The 12,455-nt window shown below is 36.0% G+C and overlaps 1 protein-coding gene across 1 annotated transcript in view; it reads left to right on the forward strand.

Moving 5' to 3' along the window:
* The window catches only part of LOC150079667 (C-Jun-amino-terminal kinase-interacting protein 4-like), a 540,406-nt gene that overhangs the window by 336,349 nt on the left and 191,602 nt on the right, over positions 1–12,455 (forward strand). The window contains exon 18 of the mRNA XM_090383158.1: positions 5,700–5,858. Within this exon, the coding sequence (XP_090239284.1) occupies positions 5,700–5,858 (159 nt within the window). The remainder of the gene's footprint in view (positions 1–5,699; positions 5,859–12,455) is intronic.

The following is a 12,455-nucleotide window of genomic DNA, read 5'->3' on the forward strand; positions in this document are numbered from 1 at the left end:
TAGCCATAATTATAAGAGCTGCCTTGGACTCAGGGGAGGTACCCATGGATTGGAGATGTGCAAATGTGATCCCAATTCACAAAGGAGGATCTAAAGGCGATGCAAATAATTACAGAACTGTTAGTTTAACTTCTATTCCAGGGAAATTAATGGAGGCACTGGTTAAAGAAGCACTGCAGGATCATCTGGGAAGACTTCAGTTATAGCTTGGACACGGCATGGTTTTGTTAAGGGGAAATCATGTCTGACCAATTTGATTGGATACTATGATGTGGTCACAAAGGAACTGGTTGCAGGGAATAACTCTATTATATTATATTTTATTGATCTTAGAAAGAATTTTGAACCTGTTGCCATGGAAAGCTGCTGCTCAATTTGGAGCAGTGTGGCATTGGAGGCAAACTGCTGCTATGGATAAAGGGATGGTTGAGTGGGAGAAGACAAAGAATCGTAATCAATGGACACTGCTCTTTGTGGACTAATGTTATTAGTGGAGTCCCCCAGGGTTCAGTGTTGGGTCCATTGTTGTTTTCTGTATTTATTAATGATATTGATGATGGTATACCATGCTTAATGTCCAAGTTTGCAGATGATACGAAGGGTGGCAGGGTTGTGAATGACACTAATGACAGTACGCTGATGCAACAGGATCTAGAAAAGTTTAGCAGATGTGCTGAGAGGTGGCAATTGAAGTTTAACTTTGACAAATGTAAAGTACTGCATATGGGAAGCAGTAACCCCATTGTAACATATCAACTGTGTGGTAGTACACTGACAGTGGTAGAGAATGAAAAGGACCTGGGGGTAATTGTGCCGGCAGATATGACATTTTGTGAGCAGTGGAGTGGTCTGTAAGAGCAGCTCATGGTGTCTTGTCAGTGATATACACAAATTTTTCTAGGATAAGTAGGTGATTGTCCCCTGGTATAAGGCAATAGTCAGGCCACACCTTGAGTACTGTATACAGGTCTGGAAACCTCATTTTAGGAAGGATGTATAGCTGTTGGAGCAAGAGCAGAGAAGGGCAACAAGATTAGTGAATGGAACAAAGGGTTGCTTTTACGAAGAAAGGCTTAAGTTTGCAAATTATAATGGGTAGAGACTAGACACCTGCGAGGTGATCTGATTGAGGTTTATAATGCTTTGAATGGTTTGAGCATGCTAAATGCTGATGGGATTCTTCCTCTTGCTCAGAATAATTGCCTGAGAGGACATAAATTCAAATTGAGGAAAGATGTTGCAGGATAGATGTACGGAAGTTTGCCTTTAGCCAACATGTGGTTGATTGCTGGAACAAACTTCCATCTGTCGTAGCAATTGATAGCTTAAATAGAACTAGACAAACATTTGGAGCGGGTGGATGGGTGAAATTAGATTTTTTTTTTTTTTTTGGCTGATGCTATATAATCTTGCTTTCTTGTATTATATACCTTTACTAATGCTAAATAACAAAATGTCTCTTGTAATGTCCTCTTCAATTTCAATTTAATTTTCATTAGACAGATCCCACTCATTATTCGACACATCCGATAAATCATCATTCTGCCCTAAAAATCATTTTCTATGCTGTCTGTGGAATTTGATATACTACCTTTTTTAAATGAGTTTATGATAGCTTTAACATCAATTTTGTTCCACATATTTATCACAAACTTACACAAAATATCCAATGGAGCCGGCTGCATATTTTCACCTTTGGTAAAGCTTTTTTTTTTTGCCAATCATAATCCAATCATTCCAATCTGCACAAGTATTATCTTTGAATGGTTTGTTGAGACAAACATTTAACAGCTGCACAAGTAATGGTAATCCACTCTGTATAATAGCAGTTTTTGTATTAATGTTGGATTATATATATATATATATATATATATATATATTTTTTTTTTTTTTTTTTTTTTTTGTTTTCTCTGTTGTAATTTGGTTTAAACATATCCCAAACCAATAAACTTGATTCCTTTTGTAATTAACCAGACCACCTTTTCCAAATGTTTTCTATCCAAAGCTTAACTCCATCTTCATCCATCCAACCATTTTCACATACATGAATAAATATTCCAGGGAGAAATCGAATCTTTGGTATTGTTTTTGTTTTAAAAACTACCATTATCTTTAACTTTGTTCCATCTGCCATGCAAATTAATACGACTGTAAACAGTTTTCTCATGTCCAGTTGTCTTCACTAAAACTGTTTTGGCTCCTTTTGAATTCACAGTTTGGTTCCCTACAATGTCAAAATTCTTAGAGTTTCATCCATATTTCCAATGTGTGACCATGGAAAATTGTGTTCCTTGTGTATTTTTATTATATTTGTTGAAAATCAGTAATTTTATTTTCCAATTCATCTATTAGTCTCTTAGCTATTTTTGCCATTTGGCATAATAGCAATCGTTTTTTTTTTTCCCCCTAAAGTGTCTGCACCAACTGAAACTTCCTTTGAATTTCTAACTTACTTGTAGGTCAGATTTTGCTCATTGAAGTACTTCAACATGAAAGCCATTTCTTGTCAGAGTATATCTGATGTGGATGGCTCTTTGCTAATACCCAATCAAAAAGATTGTCTTCGAGCTGGGCCAATGACTCTTTTCTCCTCTCAGCACATTTCTTCCTAGGCATCTTTTTTTAACAAATCTTTGTTCTTTTTCCAGTCATGCACTGACTTTTCACTTACACCAAATTTTCTGGCTGTTGCACAGATGTTTGTGGTTTTGGAAAATGTTGCAACTTTCAACTTGCATCCTCTGCCCTACTTCATTCTTTTTGAAGGATTATTCATTTTAAAGATGCATGCACACACTCAAGTAATACAAGTTAAGGCAAGATGATGCTGTTGCAGGATAAAGCTTCAGATGAATAGAAAACTGCAAATTGCCTTCCTTTAACCCATTCGCTGCCACATAACTCGGGCCTTGAGTCATTTGGCAGCAAATCCACAGATGCCAACAACTCAAGACTTGAGCCAGATACAAGCTTCTAAACAATACTGCTTCTAAACAACACAGTAATTATCTGGCTCCTCGTGATAGGTTCCAAAAGTTGACCAGTAGCGGATAACTTTGGTACATATGCTTCATAAAAGGGTTTTGCAATTATAACTCAACTTATACAATGAATATGACTAAAATACATAGTTTTATGTCTTAAAATATAAGGTCAACTTATACGCCTACCACTCTGGTAGATTGCAAGTAGAAGTATCAGATATTTAGGAAAATTGCTTTTGGGAAATGTTTCCAAAGTTTCCCAAACTACAAAAGAAATATACATTTGCAAAAACAGGCATCAGGTATTCTAAAAGAACTGCTGCCACTTATTGTTAATAATGTTTTACTAATTTTGACAAGCACATAAAAAAAAAAAAAAAAAAGAAATGAAACCAGCACTGTTACTCAGACTTTTGTTCATAGGGCAAAGTTTGTTTGTATTTGATGTAATGGATGAGATTTAATTTCAATTTTTCATAATTTTGTGTGTGTTTTAAGTTGAACAGATAGAAATGGTCATCACATTTTGTGGTAAAATGGGAATTGCATAGGTTTTCAACTATACCATTGCTGTAAGTAGATAATTCCATAATTATTAAAATTCCTCCCTGAATTATTTTTATTTCTTTTTGTAGTTGAGCTTTCATTATACATTTTAGAAATTTGATAGTAGAATTGATTTTTAAAAGCTCCCTTGAATTTCTTGTATTTCTAGACTGTTAGCTATGCTTAATTAATCACAATTTTGTTATTATTGCTTCTTCTGAAGTATTATTATTATTTTTTTTTAAATTGTATATTTTATTTTATTTTTTTAACCCAAACTGATTGCAACATTATTTGAATCAAAATTTTCACTTATGGTTTTACATAATTTGCTTCATTCATGTGTGGATAGCCACACATGTAGTAGTTTTCTTTTTGTGATTGGGATGAAAACTATATAAATTTTTGAATATAAAATTTAATGACTTATTAATAATCATTTTAATATTATTAAAGTGAATACTTAGACTAAGGCGCATTTAGGGCTAGAGCCTCAAGCTGCGAACAAATTTAGACTATGTATATAAAGTGCTTAGCATCATAATACACAGCCATTTCTGAATAAACAGAAAATTTTTTAAGGTGGCATCGTTTTAGGTTATATCTCATATTGTGAATGCCTTCACAACGAGTTGCCATGATATTGCACTACTTCGAATAAGTAACGCTTCACCTAAGGAGAAGACTAGTGTTACTTATTCTCAGATAGGTACCACCACCCAGACAGCACTGTTTCAGGGCTATTTGGCCCTTCGTCAGTGAGTGGGTAGGTACCCAGGTGATGCAATGATGGCAAAAACAGTTATGAAGTATAACTCCACAATATGAGAGATGCCCGATGGTGTATGATGTATTTAGACTAAGGCGCATTTAGGGCTAGAGCCTCAAGCTGCGAACAAATTTAGACTATGTATATAAAGTGCTTAGCATCATAATACACAGCCATTTCTGAATAAACAGAAAATTTTTTAAGGTGGCATCGTTTTAGGTTATATCTCATATTGTGAATGCCTTCACAACGAGTTGCCATGATATTGCACTACTTCGAATAAGTAACGCTTCACCTAAGGAGAAGACTAGTGTTACTTATTCTCAGATAGGTACCACCACCCAGACAGCACTGTTTCAGGGCTATTTGGCCCTTCGTCAGTGAGTGGGTAGGTACCCAGGTGATGCAATGATGGCAAAAACAGTTATGAAGTATAACTCCACAATATGAGAGATGCCTGATGGTGTATGATGTATTTAGACTAAGGCGCATTTAGGGCTAGAGCCTCAAGCTGCGAACAAATTTAGACTATGTATATAAAGTGCTTAGCATCATAATACACAGCCATTTCTGAATAAACAGAAAATTTTTTAAGGTGGCCCTTCGTCAGTGAGTGGGTACCTACCCACTCACTGACGAAGGGCCAAATAGCCCTGAAACAGTGCTGTCTGGGTGGTGGTACCTATCTGAGAATAAGTAACACTAGTCTTCTCCTTAGGTGAAGCGTTACTTATTCGAAGTAGTGCAATATCATGGCAACTCGTTGTGAAGGCATTCACAATATGAGATATAACCTAAAATGATGCCACCTTAAAAAATTTTCTGTTTATTCAGAAATGGCTGTGTATTATGATGCTAAGCACTTTATATACATAGTCTAAATTTGTTCGCAGCTTGAGGCTCTAGCCCTAAATGCGCCTTAGTCTAAATACATCATACACCATCAGGCATCTCTCATATTGTGGAGTTATACTTCATAACTGTTTTTGCCATCATTGCATCACCTGGGTACCTACCCACCACTCACTGACGAAAGGCCAAATAGCCCTGAAACAGTGCTGTCTGGGTGGTGGTACCTATCTGAGAATAAGTAACACTAGTCTTCTCCTTAGGTGAAGCGTTACTTATTCGAAGTAGTGCAATATCATGGCAACTTGTTGTGAAGGCATTCACAATATGAGATATAACCTAAAACGATGCCACCTTAAAAAATTTTCTGTTTATTCAGAAATGGCTGTGTATTATGATGCTAAGCACTTTATATACATAGTAAAGTGAATACTTTAATAATACATTAATATAGTTAGTTATATTAATACATTAATATAGTTAGCACTGTTAATATAGTTAAAGAAAATTTTATATCAGAATAAAAAGTTTCTGTGTGTATAATTTTTTAGATTGGTTGTGCTGCTGGAGTTAACTTAACAGGTGGAAGAACTTCTGATGGAGGTAGTATAGTTGGAGCTAGTGTGTTTTATTCTAATTCTACAGAAAAATTGGTAACTGTTAACACAGATGATCTCTCTGAAATTGAAAAACTTGATCATGAACTAAAGGTAAAAGTCACTTAGTTCTTTTTAATTGATGAATAGTGCCCTAGCTTTATTCCATAAATTAAGTTATTCTGTTGCTAGGATAAAATTGTATTATTAAAATATTCAATGTAACTGAGGTATCAGAAGTATATTTGGTAAAATGCCGTATACAGCTGACTCTTGATTTACTGGGATTGGATTAACCGGGACACTTCAAGACTCCAAATTAAAAAAAATATAAAAAAATCAACCAAAAATAATAAAATTCAAGTAATAACTAGAATAGGTATAAACAGATATTTTGCAATGGACATAAGTAAATAAGGAGCAAGAAGCAGCATTATAAATCATCATTGGGAGGTTAGTGTGCCTATTATCTTGAAACCCCTGCTGTCTTCACACCTCCTGCTAAAAAAAAAAAAAAAATTAAAAAAAATAAAAGAGAGAGAGACCAAATGTTTAGTTTGTTTTAGTGCGTCGCTTCGATTTGTGTTCCGCCTAAGGACAAATTTTGTTTATTTATTTCAGAATTTTTTTATAGTAACTTTTTTTTTTTTTTAGAAATTGCAAAAATGATGGGCGAATGCAAGAGTTTCAATTAACCATAAACTTGAAATTATTTGAAAGTTTTAAAATGATGCATCTGTTAAATCTCTAAAGAACCATAATAATGTTATGACCAAACCATACACGACATTGTAAAAAATAAAGGGAAGCTATTAGATTTAAAATGGACATCATAAAAAATAAATTTGTGTCCAATATGCACTACTTGTGTATTGGACACGCGAGTAGTGCATGGTAAGTTTTTTTATCTATCGGCATACTTTTTACGTAGATTTCTGGACATTTTTCAATACAGTAATTCCCCGACCAATGTGGCTTTGGACTTATGTTACATTATTTATATGACTGAAGATTTCAGTGAAGGGGAACTCATTTCACCATAATACCATAAAATAAAAACCCACACAATTCCAGCTATCAATATTATCACAAATGCAATAAGATCGAGTTTACTACCCAATTATAATAGATTGTGCTAACAGAAAAGCCCAATAAACCAGAAAGTGCAAATTGTTTTTACTGTTTTATGGTAGTGATCTCCAGAAATGAGCTTTAGTAAAATGCAAGCTCGTGTGGGGGGATAACAGTGAGTTTTTGCCCTGTGAAGTTCTTTTTAGAAAATTTAATTTTGACTGTTCTCATGGTGCCGACTAAGAGAATAAGTGACAGGAGTACTAGTAATTCTACCAAAAAAAGAAAAGCGATCGAGTTGGATCAGAAAATTAAAATAATAAGGATTTATGAAAATGGCCAAACATTAATAACAAGTATCACACAAAATTCAGATTTGTCAGTGGCAACGGTTATTTGTTATTTGGTTTTTTTTAAGGAGCATTAGCAATTAAGGCCATATTTCTCCGGGGATATGTGGTGGTCATTTCCTGACCTTTCCACATCATCCGTATTTAGTGGTCATGGGCTCGAACCCCGGTCTAATCAAGACGCATATGCTACGCACTGCTGCTCCTGCCCACCTGGCTACGGAGGCGCCCCAGTGGCAATGGTGAACACAATAAAGGAGAAAGACAGAATACGAGAAGCAGTGAAGCGATCGGCATCAATGAATTTAACCATAATAACCAAGGCTATGAAATACAAATCAGTGTTTACATTACAATAACATGCATTTTTTCTTCCTTTCATGTTTTCTTTTCTTATGTGCGACCCTGGCTACTTCACCACTGTCCCTAGATACTTTTTTTAATTGAACTAATTAAAAATATATAACTATTTTTCTTCTGAGGATATATGTGGTTTTTGTAATTTTTGCATATCAGGAATATAGTAGCAATATTTTATTAGTCATTCGTGAGATACGTAAAATTCTACTTGCGTAAGAAGTCCTGGAATGTATTACTTACATATGTTGGGGACTTACTGTATTTTTGGATTAACCGGGAAATTGATTATCCAGGAATTTTTTTTTACCATCTATCCCGGAAAATTGAAAGTCTACTGTATATTCATTAACACTTCTGAAACTTGGTTAATGTATAAGAGGATAATAAATTCAACACATAATAAATTGGTATAAGATTAACAACATTACTGTGCATTTAACCTTTCCTGCACTCATTAGTCTGCAATTCGGTGTTTGCCATTTTTGGCTCTTGTATTGTGTGATGGTAATAGCTGCCCTTCCCTTGCTGATCAATATTTCCTTTGAAATATTTGTTATTTGTGCACTGTTTAATGCTGATTTTTTTACAGGCTTCAAAACAATGATATAGAGGCTTATTGTATGAACCTCATATAACAAACATAGTGGCATCATACATTTACCAAAAATACTAGTTCAAGTGACACAAAAATTTTATCTGTACAACTTTTGTCTTAATATATTACAAACTAGAGCAACATTTTCAACACAGCAATTTTAGCATGGTAATTGACAATCACATTTGGAAGAACTTGCTACACCTTTATATCTCTTATCAAAGTGTTCATTGAATTCTTACCAGAATTTAAAATGAGTTAGCATTAGTAGAGCATTAGCATTAGTAGAGGCATTTGATGCAAGAAAGCAAGCTCAGCCAAAAAAAAAAAAAAAAAAAACCCACTTCCACTTCACCCCTCTGTTCGTTCCAAATACCTGTCCAGCTGAGCCTTAAACTTATTTAGGCTATCAACCTCCACCACAATGGATGGAAGTCTGTTCCACCAACCAACCACCCGCTGGCTAAAGGCAAATTTCCTCACGTCTATCCTACATCTGTCTTTCCTCAATTTGAATTTATGCCCTCTCAGGTGATTTTTCTGAGCTAGAGGAAGAATCCCATCAGCATTGAGCATGCTTAAACCATTCAAGGCTTTATACACCTCTATCAGATCACCTCGCTGGTGCCTAGTCTCCAGACACTGTAATTTGCAAAACTTAAGCCTTTCTTCGTAAGAGCACCCCTTTGTTCCATTCACTAATCTTGTTGCCCTTCTCTGTACTCGTTCCAGCAGCTCTACATCCTTCTTGAAATGAGGCCTCCAGACCTGTATACAGTACTCTAGGTGTGGCCTGACCATTGCCTTATACAATGGAATAATCACACCTTTTAACATTGACAAATGTTCTAACATTTGTCAATGTTAAACTTCATTTGCCACCTCTCAGCCCATCTGCTCAACCTTTCCAGATCCTGTTGCAGCAGCATAGTGTCAGTAGTGTCCTTGACAACCCTGCCAACCTTTGTATCATCTGCAAACTTGGACATTAAGCTTGATATACCATCATCAATATCATTTATAAATACAGAAAACAATAATGGACCCAACACTGAGCCCTGAGGGACTCCACTAATAACATTAGTCCACGATGAGCAGTGTCCATTGATTACCACTCTCTGTCTTCTCCCCCTCAACCACCCCTTTATCCATAGCAGCAATTTGCCTCCAATGTCACACTGCTCCAATTTGTGTAGCAGTCTTCCATGTGTAACAGTATCAAAAGCCTTTCTAAGATCCAAGTATATAATATCAAAGTTATTCCCTGCATCCAGTTCTTTTGTGACTGCATCATAATATCCAATCAAGTTGGTCAGGCAAGACTTCCCCTTAACAAAACCATGCTGTGTCTGAGCTATAACTGAAGTCTTGTCTAAATGATCCTGCAGTGCTTCTTTAACCAGTGCTTCCATTAATTTTCCTGGAACAGAAGTTAAGCTCACAGGTCTATAATTACTTGTGTCAGCCTTTGATCCTCCTTTGTGAATTGGGGTCACATTTGCACATTTCCAGTCTATGGGTACCTCCCCTGAGTCCAAGGAAGCTCTCATAATTATGGCTAAGGGTTTGCTTACTTCCTTTGCTGCCTCCTTTAATATAACTGGATAGATCCCATCCACCCCGGGTGCCTTTCTAGTGTTAATCTTCAACAGTTTCTCCTCCACTTTACTCCCAGTTATTTCAAGATTCTGTAGCTTACTGCTAGAGTTGGATACACCTCTGGCATTCCCCTCGCTGAATAACTCCTCATGTGTGAATGTCGATGCAAAATATTCATTTAGTTTGTTAGCTACCTGAGCAGGATCATCAACAGTTGACCCATCAATATCAAGTGGACCAATCTGATTCATCCCCTTCCTTCTAGAGTTTACATAAGTAAAGAACTCTTTGCTGTTTTTCTTTGCATCCCTTGCCAAGGATTTCTTGTAATCTGCCTTTGCCTGCCTAACCTCCTTTGTAACTTGGTTGCATATCAACTTGTATCTATCATAGGCTTCTGTGTCATGTGTTAATTTGTAAGTATCCCATGCATTTTTCTTCTCTGCCATATGCCTCATTAGTTCATCTGACATCCATTTTGGCCTAAACCTTGAACAATATTTCTTAGTTGGTATGTAAAGCCTAGTAGCTTCCAAGATAAGTTCTTTGAATGCTTCCCATTTTGAATTTGCTGTTGGTAACATCATCAGCTGGTCCCACTGTATAGAATTTAAATACTGTCTCAGTCCATCGTAGTCGCCTTTACGGAAGCAATAACCCTTCCCTTTACCCCTAATGGTAGTTACCTCTTTGAGTAAATCCCACTTCAGCACACTGTGATCACTGCCACCTAGTGGTTCGTTTATCTGCAGATTCTTAATGCATGAAGAATCACTGCTGATAATCAAATCAAGAGTATTACTCCCTCTAGTTGCCTCCCGAACATGCTGATGTAGAAAACAATCATCCAATAAATCCACAATAGCCCAGCCCCCAAATTCCAGTCAATATCTGGGAAATTAAAATCTCCCATTATAAGACTCTCTGATTTACTGGACCACTCTATTTCCCTGTACAGTTCCTTATTATACTCATCAGAGTCATTAGGCCTATAGCACACTCCTACTCTCAATTTTGATCTCCCAATGCTTATGTCACACCAAACTGACTCAACACTGCACTGTCCGGCGATGTCGACTGGCTTCACTTCCTTGGTTTTTATGTGTTTCTTAACTAATAGCATAACCCCTCCCCCCTTCCTATCCTGTCTATCCTTTCTGTAGACGTTGTACTCCCCAAATTGCAGTTCTGCATCCCTTATATCTGTGTGACACCACGTCTCTGATATCCCAACAATATCTGCCTTTGATGTTTTGAGCAATACCTCAAATTCATCAAATTTATTTACTAAACTCCTAGCATTGGTGTACACGCAAGTATACCTGCACCTGTTTCTATTCTTAGCTACCCTAACACAACCCATGTGTTTACTTGTACCGCAATGGCTCCCAGCAGTCTCTGAAATACCATGCAATTTTATGTACATATGCAGACTATTTTGAATTTTGCTTAATTAAATAGAAAATCTATCGGTGTCAGATTGATGATGTTCACCTGTTATTAAAAGTTATATCCATTTGGTCATCTTATTCTGCACATTATAGGAAAATATGAGTAATTTTATTTATTGTGATTTATATGAATGTTATAAACATATATGTAATGAAATCGCCGATGGGTAAGACTGGTGAAAGGTTGAGTATAAAGAGTCACTAGCAAAGAGAGGTGAAAATGGAGACAAAGAGGCTACTTGTATATGGATACAAAAAAGAAAAGAAGGGATCGGACAGATCCCTTATTTCAGTGGTTTCCAAACTGTGTGGTGCAACGTGGTGCCCCAGGACACTGTAGTTGATTCACAGGGGCACCGCGGGATATTTAAAATATTCGAGGAAAATACAGCAATACTCAACATCTGTCAGACACCAAGAAAACTACTAGCTCTAGGTAGTTCACAGTTTCAACATTACTTATTAAGTTGTTTGGACCTAACTACTTAATAAACAGAATTGTTAGGTATTTCTTTTGGCCAGCGGTGCTGTGAAAAAATTACTGAGACACTGGGTGCTATGAACCAAGAAAGTTTGGGAACCTCTACCTTACTTGATTTATGTAGAAGAATCATAGACAGCCCACCAGGCATATAAAGAATAAAATTGAAGAATTACATAATAAATTTTTGATAACAAATATATAGATAAAAAAGCCAATAAATTTAGCATAATATGCAAAAATTGTACATGAGCACATTTACAAAAAAGTTTGAAAAATAGTGATATACATTCAGCAGTTAGTACCAAGCCTAATATAATAGCAAAGAAAATTTCCATGCAAAAAAAAAAAAAAAGATTAATATTAGGAAATAACAGAACTAATACCTGTACATATACTGCATACCTAAATTTCACAAAATACTTACAGAAAGTAGTAGTAGTAATGGCATGTAATGCAAGAAAGCAAGTGTATGAGCTTATGCAGCATCAGCCAAAAAAAAAAAAAAAAAAAATTAAAAAACAATCCTCTCTAAATATTTGTCCAGTTCCTCCTTAAATTTATTAAACCTATCAACTTCCACAACGACAGATGGAAGTTTGTTCCAGCAATTAACCACCCCCTGGCTAAAAGCAAATTTCCACACATCTATTCTACATCTGTCCTTCCTCAATTTCAATTTATGCCCCCTTAGATTCATAATCTGAACAAGTGGAAGAATCCCATTAGAATTCAGCGTGCTCAACCCATTCAAGGCCTTATACACCTCAATCAGATCACCTCACAGGTGCCTTGTCTCCGGCT

The sequence above is a fragment of the Mastigoproctus giganteus genome, chromosome 10, assembly GCF_048544385.1.
Source record: "Mastigoproctus giganteus isolate SK-2022 chromosome 10, ASM4854438v1, whole genome shotgun sequence".
NCBI classification, from domain to species: domain Eukaryota; kingdom Metazoa; phylum Arthropoda; class Arachnida; order Uropygi; family Thelyphonidae; genus Mastigoproctus; species Mastigoproctus giganteus.